The 17,917-nt window shown below is 38.6% G+C and overlaps 1 protein-coding gene across 3 annotated transcripts in view; it reads right to left on the reverse strand.

Annotated features, from left to right (window-relative positions):
• Window positions 1-17,917, reverse strand: part of PCNX2 (pecanex 2) — a 152,272-nt gene that overhangs the window by 87,741 nt on the left and 46,614 nt on the right. For all 3 annotated transcript variants that reach the window (XM_088161508.1, XM_088161511.1, XM_088161510.1), the window contains 3 exons: window positions 13,228-13,338; window positions 12,549-12,640; window positions 317-426 (listed from right to left, as the gene is read on the reverse strand). In XM_088161508.1, the coding sequence (XP_088017634.1) occupies window positions 317-426; window positions 12,549-12,640; window positions 13,228-13,338 (313 nt within the window). The remainder of the gene's footprint in view (window positions 1-316; window positions 427-12,548; window positions 12,641-13,227; window positions 13,339-17,917) is intronic.

Genomic DNA, 17,917 nt, shown 5'->3' on the forward strand with positions numbered 1-17,917 from the left:
CTACAACTGTAGTTGCCTGAACCCTCCTCAACTAAATCACTGTCCTCCAACCTGGCAAGCTAACAACCTTCCCCAGAGGGGAAAATCTGCTTCAGAGATTTTGGATAGTGCTGCCTAAAGAGCACCAGCCCTGCTGGTGATCTGACTGCTGCACTTCATTCATATACAGGACTGATATCAACCATGCAGACACGGTGAGGAATTTCACCTCACCACAGTACTTCCAGGAAGCAACCCCTGTGGTTCTGAAACCCAGGCATCACTCTGGCTGTGTGCTGTACAGAGTAATCAGCAAATAACATTTAAGGCAACTTACATCAACACAGATGGGTCACTGCTTTGTCTGCTGAGGTGATAAGAAAGTGCAACTAGCAGACCACAGAAAGCAGAGAACAGCGCTGGAATGTGCTGTGCATCCCAGGGCTCCTGAGAGGATGACAGAAAGCAAAGTTAGGTATGCAGAACTTAAAAAGCCAAAGTAAGTAGGTTAAGTCATACATCATACATGCAATGTTACACACACAACATCTAAATTTGTACACCGTCTACCATAGACTGAAAATTCTTTTTCATATAGAAGTTTATTATTGTGTAAAAAACCCTGCAATTAAAGGTATGTTTTGTGGTCATATTATGCAACTCACTATAATCAGCAATTAGCTAAGAAACCACAAGAAAGGCAGGTTTTCTTTCCTCTTTAATGAAATGTTAGAGGAAAATTCTCATTGAAATGAGATTCGAATGAAATCAACTGCAGTATATTTATCTACACATTAAATTGATATGCTGTTACTTGACCTGGAGCCAGACTGCACGTAACAAATGACAATATCATGTAGATCAGGCTGAGGGGTTTCTTTCAGACATTTTCTGCTGCCTCGTGCATCACACCCAGGCCCTGCCTGGATGCTAACACAGCAGAGAGTGAGAGCACTCGCCACTGTGTGCCACATCCCCAAGTAGAGAAACAAGAGACATAACTGAGATGAGAAACACTCACTGGGTGACTCTAACAGCTAAAACTGGCTAGAAAGAAAAAGGGAAAGAATATAAAGCTTAAGGAACACTTATCAAGATTAGCTTTATCTGTGACATCCTCGGATACAGATTAGGGATTCTAGGACATACTTGTGTATCCTATTCGTGGGGAACACAAATTTCACCTGTGAGAGACAAAGAAACTTGGAACAACTCCATAGCCATTTCACTTACTAATTGTGTTCCTTGCCTGCACGTAACTTCTACCTGATCAACCAAATGTGAACTCACCAGATCCTGGCATCAGAACTCTTTCTGGACAGGTTTTGAGAAGCAATGCTTGTAGGATCTGTGAAACGTCAGGCTAGAGCAAATAACACTTCTTCTGCACAGTTACCTCTTGCTTTAAAAACTGCATATTTAGTACAGCACCAATATTTTCAGAAGATAAACTAGGTTTATTAGTCTTATTTTGCTCAGTTATATGCATGTTTTCTTAGCATGTTAGGAAACACTCCATTTCTTTCAGGTGCAATGAACACTGAAGACAAACTAATTTTCTTTTAAGTGTCAAACATGTAAAGCATTGCAGCACGGAATTTTGCAATTTAACTCTGAAATTCTCATTATCCTAAGAGTAGTACCAAAAAAGTGAAATTTTAATTCCAAGAATCATCTTCCCCTCATCATACTACTGAACATCACAAAGATAAAAGAAAGAAGAGCCTGGTTCTATGAAACAATCCCACTCAAAACAGTAATTACAAACAAAAGAGAGATTCACATGCTATTACTGAAAGAATCCAGCACATTTATTTGACAATTTAAAGTTTACCATACAATGCTACTCTTTTATTTCATTGCTCCCAGTTTTGGGGCCAAATATATATTTTGGCCAGCTTTTCCCATGCTTAGCCTCCTGCTATATTCAATTAATATTCTTCAAAACACTGAAGAAAATTAACTGAAGTCAAAATGTTTTGAAAATGGCTGAATCACAGCCTATCCAAACATCTTTTGCATTTTCAGGGCAATACAACTGTGTTCAGATCCTCCCAGCAGCTTCAAGAACCTGACTGCCCCTTTGCCCTGCAACTTCTTTTGAAAACAAAATACTATCAAGAGTCAGGCAATGTTTCTGATATTGAAATTCATTAGTAGCCAGTTTGAAAAATCATTCCACCCTCTTTCTACTATAAAGCTGTACACAGCTGAATCCCCACATTAATATCTTAGGAATTCTATTTCCATATTTTCTGCATACTACACATAGCTTCTGTGTGGCCTGTGTTCCAGGTCCAAATTGTCATTTTCCCCTCAGACATCAGGGAGCCAGGCAAGCACGTAGGACCGGCATCAGTATTTGCTGTGTGCTCAGAGAACAGGATTTTCCAGAAAAATGCTACACAATGTTGTAGAAAAGATGAAAATGAACAAAGGTGTCACTTCTCCAACATCAGTGTGATGTTCCCTCTTCCATTTTGTCATTTTCCTCCCCCACTAATGATGCCTGGTAGCTTTAAATTGAAAAAAAAAAAAAGAAAAAAGAAGAAAACCAATATAGTTGATAATTGAACAATGATTCTTCTCAGTGGGAAAACAGGAATGACAGGTTTGACTTTGGAAGCTGGTATTATCTGTCATACTAGACAGGGACTTTCACTTCCTAGTTTACCTCACTGAGTTGAGGTGACATGTAGGGCTTTCATAGATGGTTTTTGCTTCTATGCAGACACTCACGTAGTCATTTTTAAAAGAAGTGAAACAGACTTACAGGGTTAAGGATGAAAGCCATGAGTTACAACAGAGCCAGTGGTGGGAGTGGGGGTGTTCCATTCCAACCACAGAACTACCTAATACCAAAACAATCCACCAAAGGGGGAGATAAAGGTGTCTTTGAACTTATGAGCCTTTTACCACTGCTAGAGGTGGGAAGGCAGATGTATTTTTAAAAAGCAGTGTTAGTAGTTTTCTGTCCTACATTATTTATCCTTTTTACTTCTTTCTTCTCCCTAAAAAACCTGCATGTAACACACTTAGCTTTCAAAGATATGCTCAAATATATCATATGTTCTATTCCAGAGACAAAAAGTGCTCTGAACAGAGAACCAAGTGTGCTAAGTGGAAATTCTTGTTACTTTTTCTGTTGGTGGTATTTTTTTTCAATTTAGAGTATTCCTCTCAACTCAATGGTGACTTTGCAGATTGCTGCAGTGACAGCATCATTGAAGGTGAAGGTGTTGGCACAGTGGCTGGGTTTTTAAACATGAAGTTTAAAAAACTGGAGACTCCAGCTGGTCTTCACACACATGGTTTTCCACTCTCATGATTTCATCACTATTTACAGAGTCAGAGAATGGCCTGGGTTAGAATGGACCTTTAAAAGTCACACAGTCCCTTGTGCAATTCAATCAAACTTTCTTGGTTCAAACTTACTTGCACACTGCTGCTTCATCATGGATCTGTGCCACTGCTCACATATCAAGCAATAAGCAGGAAGGGCTTACAGTCAACCATTCCACACGTGTGATGGTAAAGATGGAAATAAATACTATCATCGTATTTCTGAACATCGAAAACACTAACTTTCTGGAAAAAAAAGAGAACTCCCCTCACCCCCCCAAAATATGAGAAAATAATAAGAACTTGTTCTCTACAAGTGTGCTGATTTTGCACATTTGACATTTGGTGAGGAAGGAAGAAGCCACCCATGGAAATGATTTTTTGAAGAGGAGTTGCTTAGAGCTTCCTCTGTGTCTAATAAAAACGAATCAGTGATTGTTTTGAGAACTGACAACCTGTAAAACCACTGAGAAACCTGAACACACCTCTGTGAACACACATTTTAAAACAAATAAACCCTGGGAATCTCTCTTTCCCTTCTGGCCTCAGAACAGGTATCAGGCCCATCTGTGCTGGGCTGGGCCGGGCCAGGCCCCTTGCGGCCTGTGGCCCTGGTGGCGCTGGGCCCAGCCGGGCCCTGCCTCTGCTGCAGCGCTGGCCAGGCCAGGCTACCCCCACAGCATGGCCAGGAGTGAATGCCACCACCACTAAGTTTCATCAAAAATCCTCAGGTAGGGGGAGGAGAAGCCATCGGCCTGCGAATGCTGCCGCTGTGCTCTAGCCTAGCTAGGAAGATCCTAGCTTTCCCCTCAGCATGGCTGCCGAAAACTAATCCACCATAAATAGCTCCGGCCGTGACCTGGCAGGGATCACACAACCATCTGCAGGCCTTGCACAAAATATGAACTCTTTCATTGCACAGATGAGACTTGCAAACCTTCAGTTCTCTCTCGAGTGAGAAGAAAAGGTAGAGTGGAGACACATAGAGAACAACGTAAAGACACCAAAGTCAATGAAATAGAAGTCAAGTGCCAGATGGGAGAGACTGATGAAAATGCCTCACTCTTAAGCTAAAATCCTCTTATAAAGGCTATAGAGAAGGTATGATTGATACATCAGACTCTTTTCCCTACAACTCATAGAATGCATTTGGGGGGGATGAAGCGTTCTAATGGTAGACATAAGCAAAGGCATTCATACTAAACCAGCAGATATTGAAGTAGCTGTGATTTGATAAGAAGTTTGAACAGAGAGAAAGTGTGATGAAGACCCTTGGCCACCAGGGAAGAAGATGACCTCTGTTCCAAAAAATTAAGATAATCTCAGAGTCAGATGAAGAAAACCTTTATTTTAAATAGTTAACCCTTAAAACAGGACCCCATAAGCTGACATAACCCATGAACTCAGCTATGGGAAGGCTGTAAAAATGGGAGGGAATTCACAATTGCAGATTTTCCAAGAGGCTGCTATTCATGGAAATTGAAGCCATGAAAAAACTGTTTTCTTGTAGAGAAGTCTCCATAGACTATCAAGAGAGACTCCTCTCCCTAAGTAAATTAGAAAAGACTATTTTAGAGATGGTAAACTGACTAACTTATTTCTACATGTTGTCAATGTGAAAAAAGAGCGTGCAGGGGGGAGGAGAAGTGTTCTAAAAGTTTTATTTTGATTCTTATTATTTTTCCTTTTAGTTTCTGTTAATAAAGTGTTTTTCTTTATATCCTTCAAAGTTTAAACCTGCTTTACCTTCCTCCTAACCCTATCTCACAGCAAAAAAAGAGTAAATAATTATAGTGGGTGCAGTGGTGATTTAGCCAACACTAAACCCACCAAATAAATTGGTACATTGGCCGAGAAATCTTAAATTAGCAAACCAAAACCACTACAACAAGGCTAACTATAAGCTTAACACCATATTACCATGGATACTCATTTTCAGTGAACACTAACAACCAAACTACGCGAATTACTGAGCCTCATATTACACAGATTAAAGACGAATTCTAGGAAGAGATGCCCACCAGCCTTATCTTCCCTTCATCTATGGAAAACAAAGCACTTTCCCAGATGATCTCAAAAAATGTGACAAGTGATAAGTTACCAGAATACAGGTATCACTGCCCACTCCAAGTAACACTGGCCCTCTTTCTCTGCAATTGCTGCTATCCTGGACTGTATTTTCACTGCTGAAATTTAAAATCCATAAAGACTGGACTGATACAGGGTGTCTATGCACACCATGCTACACAACCGGATCCCAGTCTGTGACTGGAATGCCTTGGCTAAAAAGCAAGATGAGCAGCAGCTTCCAGCAGGAAGCATGGATATTCATTATTTCACATAATAGCGAGTTTATCCTAAAGAAATAGTGCAGATTTCTATATTCTTGAACAGTGACATACAGTGAGAGCAACCCTGGGCCATGTCAGATTCGACAGGCATAATTTCTTTTTTCTATCTGGAAAATAACTTATTATACTCAGAAAATTAAGACCATAACTACTGAAGTTATGTCTACAGTGCAAGACTTGACTATGGCTGCCAACTTCATGGTATCTAGTAATACTCTCCAAAATTAACACCCCTAACAGCTCTTGCTTGAACCTCAAAGGTCTCTAAATTGGAAAAATATTGCCTCCAAAACCTCCAAAAGGACCAAGCGTATTCTATGTAGCAGAAGTAAAGCTGTCCGATAATATACTTCTATTTAGTAATAGAATATACTATTTAGTAATAGAATATATTCTATTACTTACACATCGAGGAATTTTGCCTATACACATGATCTCATTCACTGCTGTCTAGAAATTTATTGGGGCAGTTTTAGCAGATTGAGGGAGATGTATACTTGCAACTCTTTCCCATCATAAAACCCTAAGACAAATATTTCTAAATTATTAGTACACAGATGAAGACTGCATGACTGAAGATGGGAAGTAAGAAGCATTGTTATTCTGATTAATGAGTTTCAAACTCATTAAACAAAACAAACTACATCAATGTGAGCTGAGAACAGTTTAAAATCCACACAAGATTTTTTGTAACTCTCTATTGAAGCAATAAATAAGTGACCAGAAAGTACTTTCTTCAGTTATGAGGTAACAGAAACTATGTAACTTACAATTCAAAAAACATGCATTTACACAGAGATGGAGAAAGCTGGTGTGCCACATATGAATACATTCACATCAGTTTAATTTTTCTGACCCAAGTCCAAAAATCTGATTTTTTTTCCCCAAACTGATTAAGAGAAACCGCAAGTTCCACACACACACAAAAAAAAAAAAAAAATTATCTGGATGACAAGTAATTAACTGGTTCTGGATACATTTCAAATCCAAACCAACTGATATGAACAGAAGGCACAAGACAAGGACTGATTGATTCCAGAAACATTCAGGGATGTGCTCTTCTGCCCCACAGCAAAACCTTGGAACACTGGAATGCTAAAGACTGATATCAGGATGGCTAAATTCCAGACCAAATATTTGCAGAAAAAGTAAGAGGGCATACCTGACTTTTTTTTAAACATCTCTTAAATATTTGGGCACAGACCACAAAACAGATGGAGCAGGAGACAAAAATCAGTACATCATGAAATTCTAGTCAAGCGAAAAAGATGGCACAGAAATTCCCATGTCTCCAATCTGATGGATATTATATCTGAAAAATAAAAACACCTCCTCCTGGAAAAAGAGAAAAACCCTTTCATATATCAAAGCTAAGGTGCCAATTTCTGTTCAAGATTATAGGATTGAAGATGAGATAAAAAAAATAAAGCCAGGCTGAAGTGAACTCGGGTAATGTTAAACTAAGTTCAGTTGCCCTAAAATACTCACTACTTTCAAAGAAAGTAGTGAGCCGAAAAATTGCTGCTATCGGATGTAAATATCCAAGGAATGAACAAAAGAGTGATGCTTAAGATTTAGAGCTTTGTATTAAGCAAAAGTAAATGAAAGTTGATAGAGGACCTAGAAAGAACTGGAATAAGGAGTGATGGTATCATTACACAGAGGTCTGGGATATGAAAAAATTTCAAAGCAAGAAGGAGAAACTCAGGTTTTTGCACTTCAGAATCTAAGATATTTACCTCTGTACTCACCTGAAACCAGTTTACAGTATTGCTGTATGCAAGGATGGATAAGCAGCTGTGTCCTACCACTCATGATACAAATGTGTCATGGGGTAAGAGTTATGAAGAGATACTCTACAGCACTCAAAGCTGTAACCAAGTTATCTTTGCATCACTGGGATAGCACAAGAGAAATCTATTCATGTGACTTCACACCATCACCATAGGGAACAACTTCTGCACCAGCCAGGGCAGACAGAGACTTGTAACCTGTTCTACTCACAATATGCTGTTTTCACTGACAGCAGTGATAAGTAGTGTCCTACCCATCAGTCCTCAAGCCCTCAAACACACACAGAGACCAGCTATTCTGTGCTCACTGTTTTTATGGAGAAATTATCTGTTGTAATTTTAGATGCAATGCTCTGTACTTCCTACTGTGAACAATTTTGGGTTTCTTTTTTATGTGACAGCTTTACAGAAAATGAAAACTGATCATCCCAGCAGTAACACCACGAGAGGAGGTCCTGACAAACTGCAGACCCACAGCTGCTCCACACCAATATCAAGCAAGGGCAAAGCTGCTCAGGAGCACTATGAGGACAGGAGTCATTGCCTGGCCACAGCAGCTGGGACCCGTTTGCTACCCAATCATCTCTGATCAATGCATTCCTTCTTCTTCTCCAAGTGTCCAAGTCACACAGCACACACACAGGTATCAACATCTTGCAAAGAGTTTGTGCCTGCCCTGGTGAGAATCTGTCCCTTATTTTAATTGTGTGAAAATGCACATTCGGCCACATAACAAACACCCCAGGTCTGCCACGTGAGCAGTGTGCAGCCACGCCCCAAAACATGTTATGTGCTTCTGATCAAGGCCTGTGATGGGACATGTCAGCATCCTGACACCTGACCCAATCCACACCCTCACTGTTCACACAGATCTGTCCATCCTTTTTAGGTGCTATGTGCATTTTAGCCATGAGAGAGAAATACTTCTGGTCATGTGATGGCAAAAGCACCACAAAGTCACTCAGAAAGAGTGACAGGGCCAGATGAACTTGTCAGATATGCCAAACCTTCTCTGTAGGTCACAGGATGAACTCCTGACTGAGAATACTGTATAATAATTTTCCTCAGGCAACTTACCTGAATGAAAATCCATGAGACTTACTAAGTTAAACTGTTAAGTTAAACTTACTTGGATGTAAGTTAAATGATACGTCTATACCACAGCTGCTTTTTCATAAAGGCTCTCAGTCTTGTACAATGTAATTCAACAGCCAAATAAGTCTGGACAAGGCACAGGACTTCAGCAAAGGCCTGCTAGTCTCATTTTTCAGAGCTTATATTCACATGCTGAAAGTTACCTTGAGTACTTACACTGTTCTGTGGACATACCCCAAAACAATTCCTACTTCCTAATTTTCTAAAACTGAAGTTCTGGAGCAAACAATTAATCACTGCGAATTTGCTATTCTAAATGAATTTCAAAATCTGAACACAACTAAATCAAAATATTGTATGTATTTATAGCTTATGCTCTAAAAAAGAACAAGAAAAACTCACTTAAGAACACACATTAATTATAAAATAAAAATTGGTTTTACTTTAATAAAAAGGAAAATAATAAGGTAAATTAATTATTCTTCCAATTAACTTCTTCAGGAATAACGTATTTCCTTTCAGAATAATTAATGTACACAGAGAAAGCAGGTTAAACTATTTCATCCTGCAAGATTATAACTAGAACACAACAACCACTTAAGGAAGGACAGAATCAAGCCTGATACCCCTGGAATGTTCTTCAGGCTGGTCATTTGATGTGAGCAATTGTTCACCAGCAAAAAGCACAAAATCACTTAAGAGATCCATTCTCCACTGCAATTTATTTCAGGAAATAGAACTCTGGTAGTTACACCTGCTGAGCTATAAGATGTTCTGCCAATAAACAGAGTTGACATTTGAGGATGCTACATTTCAGCCAAAAAAATATGCTTTGCAACCCAGAAGTCCTCTGCCAAATGGAATCTATCATGTTTCCCTGCCCTGAAAAATTTTGATTATGATGATTTTTTTTTTTTTTTTTTTGATCTCCATAAATATTGAAAATTTTGCTCTGTTGGTTTTGGCAAACTGACCAAAAGTGAACAGAATAAAATAAGAATAAAAAATAAATAACAGCTATAAAGTGCAAATATGGAAGAGATGTTCCTTCTAGCTTAAAGAAAACCATGCTACCACTGTTGTGTGAACACCTCAGCGAAACAGACTACAGATTTGCTCACTTTTGAGTTAAACTCTACAATTTCTAGCACACCAAAAATTAAAATCTTCACTTGATTGAGATCATAAGTTGCTGCTCACTACTTATCAAGACAGTTCAAGTTACTTACAGGGGTATTAGACCACCTTTCACAGTGTGCCCTATTCAGGATCAAATTAAGCCCATTCCTACACTTCCTACATCAACCAAATAATCATTGTCTTGCAACACGACAGAAATCAATTCACAATAAAAATCTCTAGATCTGACTGAAGAACAAGGATGTTTAAGACAAACACTTATTTCAAAACTTCTAGAAGAAAACATTTATGACATTTCAAGCACCCTGATACTGAGATTATGAGCTGAAGCAAGAAGAATCATCTTTACATGCTTTAAATGAACCTTCTCAGAAGTGCCTTTACAAGAATATTGCCATTAAAATTCAAATTAGCTCTAACTTCTGTGTGAACAGAAAGTCTGAACTTAATATTAGTAATTTACAACAGATATCTTGTAAATCTTTCACAGCACTCAACTTCAAGGTAGCATTAAAAGCATATTTCTAAGCAGTTCAAAGCCTAATCCACAAGGAGATTGCTTATCTACAAAGCCACCTGCATGCTGTAATTTAAAGTATTGTGCTGAGAAAAGGGTATGTAGCCTATTTTAAGTGGCTTTTTTTCCTACTGTTTCTAAAAAACATTTTTGAAGTATCCATAACACAACTTCCCTATCCTGAGCTAGTGAATCACCCTCTGCTAATCTTAGGGGAAAAAAAGGAAAAAAACCCAAAAATAAAGAAGAAAAATTCCATCTCCAGGTATTTCCCTGTTTAACAGTAGTTTAACTCCTGCCTTCTATATAGCTCTTTTCATTTTTATCATTGTTTCTCATCCCAGTTATCTATTTTCTCCCTTGTTCTTCTTTAAGGAGAGCCTCCTTCTCCATCCCAGTAGCCAGTTTCCAAATTGTTAATATAGCCAGCAAACAGCAGCAGGAGTACTGGCTCCTTTTGCAGGACAGTGCACAAGCAGCAGTTCAACTTTGTAGCATCAATCACACGGCTGGATGAGGTCTAACTAATACAACTGATAAACTGGGTGAGCCAGGTGACAGGAGATTCCCTGGGAGAACATCACATGTTCAAAGACATTTAATTTCAAGTGTCTTAACACAGCAGCTGAATTGCTGTAATTTATTTTGTAAGGACTCAAGCCACCAAATTGTTTAACACATTTTACCTTAGACTGGGTGTAGTTAAGAACACACAGCCAGCTCTGATCACCTGCAAGTAACCATTAAGGCATTATAACTGTCCTTCTTTGATTTAAGGCTCCTATCCAAAATTTCAAGTGAAACATTGTTGAAAGCCAGTATAGAAATGCTGATGCTCCTAAAAGAATTCCCTTAAAGGAACACCTGACTGCCACTCTCATCTGTGTAAATCACCAGCCTGGGTGCTGACATGAGACATCCTTGGCAGATGCAGAACCTCATATTGGGTTCTCCATGCATGCTGTCCATGTGCCACCACAAAGCTTCCTCTGACATGTGCCCACAAGATGTCAAGGGCAGCTTGTCAACCACAGCACATCCTGCTGCACCCCTGCATGGACACTGACAGCATCCAGCTCTCAATGAAACACTGACAAAAGGCTGTCCCTTATAGGGTAAATTTTCTTACAAGTCTAACATGAAATTCTGGTCTTGCTGTGTTCACTGGGAATTTTACAGCCGACCATCTGAGGGCAGACAAAATTTCACCGCCCTTTTTTTAAATGTCCCATGCAGAAGACACAAGCACTACACATTAAAAATAAAAAAAAAATAATTTTACAAAAGCTTTAGATTGAATATTGCCCAAAACTGGGCATCACTGGTAAGGGAACAAATCCCATGCCAGCATAGAGAGCTGTGGCACACCTGCATCCTGACTCTCCACAACTGAAGTCAGCAGCAGAGGAAAAGAAAGCAGAGTAGGGTGACCAACTGAGCTACCTCTGAGAAAGCAGCTGCTTTACAGGGAGATACAAGAAAGGCTGGGACTCTTCAGTTTAAAGAGGTGGCTGAGGGGGATATATCTGATGCCTGCAAAACTGTAAAGGCAGCAGATGAAAAGAATGCAGGCCAGTTTTTCCACAAATCCTACCACACTAGGCATCAGGAAGACCTGGTGAAAGTAGCAGATCAGTTTAAAACCAATGAAGGACAGCACTGCTTTGCACGGAGCACAGTGAATATCTAGAATTTCTTGGCATAAAGCTGTGGAGTCAGAGAGGACCAGCACATTCAGAAAGGGACTTGACAAATTCATAGACAAGTCCACAGACACCAGATGACATAAGCACACTCTCCAACATCCCTAGTGTAACAACTATGGGATATTAGGGAAAAAAGTGGCAAACCCAGTCATCTGGTTTACATTAAATTCCTAAATTTCATTTCCCTGTGGATGCAGACATATTACTTACTTAGATGGTCCACTGGTCTGCTCAACATTTAAGTTCTTAGGTATATTCTTATGAAGAAACAGCAAAAACCTTACTAGGAATTAGTAACAAATTTGGCCTGGCAGGTCAACAGAGACAGCAGCTTTTTAAGTCAAGACTGCTATTTATGTTTGTAGAGAAAATTCAGTGGATCATTTCAGACTGATATATACAAGAGGCAAATAATCATAGGTATTACATACACATTTACTTCAGAATTTCTGCTACAGTTTTGGTCTATTTCAGTGTAACTAACATGCAGAAACTGAAGCGTGGCTTGCAAGGCTTATCTTGATAAGCAACGACAATGTAGGACCAAACAATGCTAGTCTCCCTAGATTACATCAATTTCCAGCTTGAAATTTTGAATTGTTCCAGTGCTGCTTTTCTGGCTTACCTTCACTGCACTGAAGCAGAAGGCATATAGGACAATCAGAACAACAAAGCTTCGGGAAATGCTGTACAGTGCAGATACGAACCCAGCAGCAGCTGAAATAGAGACAGGTGGTAAGTGGGAAGAAAGAACTTTGTTTCTGACCCAAACTAAGATGACAGAGTAGATGCATCTCAATCTTCCCTGCTACTTAAGCCATAATAAAAACCAAAAAATCCCACTACCAACAAAAAATCTCAATGCTTCCTCTCTGAAAAGCCTTCTTTAATCTCTGACTGAAATAACAAAAAAAAAAAAATTATCACACATCCAATATCTTGTCAATATGCCTTTCTGTGGAAGAATATAAATTTTTTTTCCCTAGATGTTAACAGAAAAAAAAAGTTAAAGGTTTTCTTTTTTAATAAATATAGTAAAGATTCACATCATACATGCCGGGAAAGAGGTCTTTGATATCAACCATAATCTGCAACCTGTAGTTTTGAAAATTTGTATACAACTTTTCAAAAGCAGAAAGAAATCTAATCAAGTGGGTCTTGTAAGTATTCACCCCACCGTTAGATGAACAGTATTAGCTGTTTGAGCTTTAACATGCACTGTGCTATGTAACATGCAATAATATACTTCAATTTGAGATTATAAACCCAGAAAGGGATAGCTCAGGCTACAGATGACTACTTACCAGAACCACCAAAAAGCAACATATCTATTTGTTCCAAAAGGTAAATGCAGAAGGTATTGATTTGAGGGAAAAGTCCAAGAAGAGAAATTGCAGGAAAGCAATATAAAAACACTAAGGAAAAAAATACAAAAAGTAATTTAGAGCACAGTCACACATCCAATGTATGGAAAATAAAGAAATATGCATGACAGCAGAATAAGAAATTGTTGCAATAAATTCTGAAGATCATTCAAGTGAGCATACCTTAACCTTAGCAGCAATGATTACACTTTCCTTCTCATGAATTCAAAATCAATAATGCTATTTTACACATAAGAAACCAAAGTTCAGAGTTAACCTTAAGATTGATTTTGGATAAAAAACAGTAGCAGAAAAAATAGCATTACATAGCCTCCTTACTCCTTCTCAAATATTTTCAAGGTTATATTTGTTCCTTTCAAAGTAGAGAAATTTTAATTTACAGACTTTGGAACGTCTTCCTTGAATCTGAGATGGTTCAAGAACAGCTATAACAATTCAATATAAACAAAAAAAAATATTTTGGCTATCACAATATCCTGCCTGTCCCAGCAATCAAGAGCAGAACTTACAACAGCCCCCAAAAATGGGAGAAACCTATAGTGAAGCTTCCCCAGAATATTCCACCAGCTTCCAGAACGGACTTGAACTTCACAGTAGTGAAAGAACATTAAAAACACGACAGAAACTCAGGGGTAAACCCAGTCTTAGAGCTTTACATACTCTCTTCTGAACAGAAAAGCTAATTTTAATGGCTGTCTCAGAGACAAGGAAAAGCAGGAGCCATAATTCAGGTAATCATGCTGCTAGTGTTATGTTCTGTTCACTTCCAGCAGTCCTCCTCCCCACAAATTCACTCTCAGCTCCACCACAGAAAATGCTAAAGCAAGGCTGTCTAGCAAAGTATCTAAACACACACTTGACCCAAGTGTAAACGTTCAAGGATACACACACATATTTAACCATATTCATATTCTTACTGCTTCATTGTACAAGTACCACAATGTTCTGCATGGCAGAGAGAGATGTGTGTCAGCCACTCTTCCTTGCAAATCAGTATGTCTTTGATACTTTGAATAGGAGGAAACTGCAGTGTTTCTAGGATCTATTCTCATAAAACGCAAATTAAACAAATCACTAGTACAACTTATTCCCCACTCCCCCAGTCAGATTGTGGATAAGAAAACAAAAGGATTTATGTTCTTTGCTGAACACTAATTTCACATCTGCCAGCTCATCTTACTAAGGCATCTTGTGCTAAGAGGAAACAATACACCAAGTTTGATCTGACAGCTTTTATCTTCATGGTATTATATGCTGCTGCTATCTAATATTGTAAATCTTGCTGAGAAAGTCCAACACAGGAGAGAAAACGACATGCTCAAGTGTTAAATACAGACAGCACTCACTTAAATATACTTGGATTCACAATGTACCTTTTCAACACTACTTCCCACTACTGGCACAAATTATCCATATGTAAGAAAATGAAGAAATGCTCTCTTCTCAGTCTTTTACCTACAAATGCCAATATTAATTCCTCTTCCTCTATTACACTGCACATTCTTAGATATTCCACCAAGTCATGCCAAGCCAAGCAAGGACCACTCATGAAGACAGGCAATGGCATGACAGAATGGCATGCATGGCTCAGCAGGCCATGTGGACCCACCATGGATTAACTACTCCAAAAACACACTGCTGAAACTCTCAGGAGATATTGCTCCTTGGGAAAATGACTTGCAGAACTGCCAGAACTCAGACTACTGACTTACAGCCCAAGTGATTGCCTTTGCAACCTCAGAAAAAGTGCAATAAGAGCAGTAGAAGGATGAGATTCAAGAGTTGACAGTACCCCAAGATACATAGAGACAAATGTAAGTAAGGAAGAAAATGTTAGTTGACCATAAGAAGTTGGCTGTCCTCACCTCATCCACTCTCTATTAATACCTTGAACAACCCTAGCAACTTCTTTAGCTAAGGCAGTTTATCTCATCCTGCACCAAGGAGCACAACAGACAGGAAAATAAACAGCTGTCACCTACAAAACGATTGAACTTAGAAGCAGCAGTTCCCCTTGAAAAAAAAAAAAAAAAAAAAAGCTGGACCACTAAGAAATCGTTATGCAAGCTGCTGCATTTAACACTGCAGCACTGCAGTTTTCCTCTAAACAAACAACTATCATGTAAACATGAGACAGAAACACAAATTATGACTTTGGAAAATTTGTGTCTTTTGAGAAATGTAGAATGGCAACATCATGTTGCAAACGTTTTAGACATTTAGAAAAAGATTATTTAAAAAAAAATTATATATCTGAGTATCTGAGTAGAAAAACATTATTTCAGTGAAAAACAGTCTTTTTGTTCTCCCACTCCTGAACATGGGAAAGCATAACATTCATAGGCTTTCTTCCCTTGACAGAAGCTCGGTCACTGTTAAAGGGACCAGCCAGAGAACTCACTATCACAAAATTTTGCCACCTCCTGATTCTTAGGTCTTCTGAGATGATGCCAAATAATTTCACTTACCCGTTGAATGTTTAAATGGTTTCATCACAAGAACCATCATATAGAAAATGCACAACTACTTTTGTTACTAACTACACCTTTAGCTCCCAGTGACTGAGGTTGGTTGTCTGTGCCCTTACTTGCACTTCATATGTTAATCTAGCAAAAATGTTAACTGAAATAAAGAAATCAAGATGGAAACCACAGTCAGAATTAAAGGCATGAATCCTCAACTAATAGAAATATAAATCAATAGCAGAACCATCACCAATTTAAAATTAAACAGAATCAGATCATAAGTAGATTGAAAATAAATGAACGTGTTCAAAACCATGTTTCATATGCAATTAGGTTACACAACTAACAAATCTACAATTATTTTATTTTATGACCCTGTTTCAAGACTTTTATCAGAGTATGATATGCGGCATCACACCAGCTCTTTGGTACATTCTATGATTTCCACGTCTTTTGCTTTCTATCATAATAAACACCTGAAATAAAGACCTTTCCTTTCCTTGATTCTTACAACGCAGTGTCAAAAATTATTTGACTTCCAAACATACCAACTCCAAATACCACAATATATTATAAACTAAAGAGTCACCACACGATGACAGACCAATAAAAATATATAAAAAATAGGCAAGCAAATAGGCAGAACTGCCAGACAGTACTAAGACTTTATTGGTATTCAGAGGGACCAACTTGCCTCATTATTTTATAGCCCAAACCAAATACTTCTCTACCTTCATTACCTAAGAGAATCTACACTAAAAGTGCAGCAAGATGCCACAGGATGCCAGACTACCATGGTTTACTGAGGTCACTGCACTATGAACAACTGAAAGGATTCACAGCAGCCAGAAGTTAGGACTTCCATAGAGACAAAGCAAGGAATAGCCAAAGCACAGCACCAAACATCACTTCAACCAATATACCTCAGCAAAATAAGAACAGGGGACAAGCAAAGAGAAAGGGTTTTTTCTCTCTTTGTTACTTAACATATGCCAGTGAGGGAGATGAGCTTGTATTTCCTCTCTCCCTCCTTCCCTCCTCTCTCCCTGCTTCAAGAATGTGCTCTGCCATCTCTTTTGAGACCAGCCAGAATTAACACATTTATAACCACACTTTGTTTTCTTATACTGGTTGCTATAGTTTTCCATTTATCTCTATCCCAAGTGTCATCTACAATTCTTGTTGAATTATTTATCAGCATTTTTACTGCTCACCTTTGACAGAGAAAATAAGATGTAAGGAGAAACTTAAATGAGACCAAAGCAAAGTAATGAAAGAAGCTAATTAAAATAAGTGAGATACAGCTCTTCACATTCCCCTGTTTCTGGTGAGAAGAACTGGGAGCCACAGCACCCATATTAAGGACCAGGAGGCTTTCCTAAAAATAGTATGCCTTTCAGGCAGTAAGTCTGACCTGAGTATGGCAAAAAGCAAGTACAACAGTCACAGGTGAACAAAGACCTCGAAGGTCATACACTATATCATAAAAATATTTTTCTTCTACTACAGTAGGTTCTCCTGGTTCTAAATTCTTAAACCAACAGGCCATCTTTGGTACACTAAAACACAGCTTTCTGGGAAATTTTCACAACTTTTACAGTAAACCTCACTTCCTATTTTGTACCTTAACAGCGTTGCACTTTTTATGAGAGCCCAATCCAGCACTTGTATCTGTGGCTCAGATGGTGTAAGATCACAGTTAAAGACTGTAAGTGTGATGTGCAACAGGAAGAAGTGCCCTGACAAAGTAGGGTAATGTCAGCTGTGGCCACTCCAAATTAGTGCCAAGAGACCATCAGGCCTGTCTTGGAGCAATACCTGAATGTCGGCAGCAATCTCAGAACATGATTCTAGAAGGAAACAGGTTCAAAGAGCTACTGTAGAGTGGCTGCTCCACACTAACTGGTCTCATGGACAGTATGATTAAACTAAACCAAGATAAAGCACTTTCTTTGTGATCAAAAGATTGATGTCCACGTGAGGAACTGGCATAGATTAGCTTCCAGGCATTAAATTTAAAACTCAAGTTATTCTACAGTAACTGCTCCACACAGACAAGCTGTTACAAAGATTAACTGCATTTCACAGATGATAATTTTTGCTAATAACATCAGTGACTTTTAGTTTTCTATGGAGACATTTCT

The sequence above is a fragment of the Sturnus vulgaris genome, chromosome 3 (assembly GCF_052056855.1).
Source record: "Sturnus vulgaris isolate bStuVul1 chromosome 3, bStuVul1.hap1, whole genome shotgun sequence".
Classification (NCBI taxonomy): Eukaryota; Metazoa; Chordata; class Aves; order Passeriformes; family Sturnidae; genus Sturnus; species Sturnus vulgaris.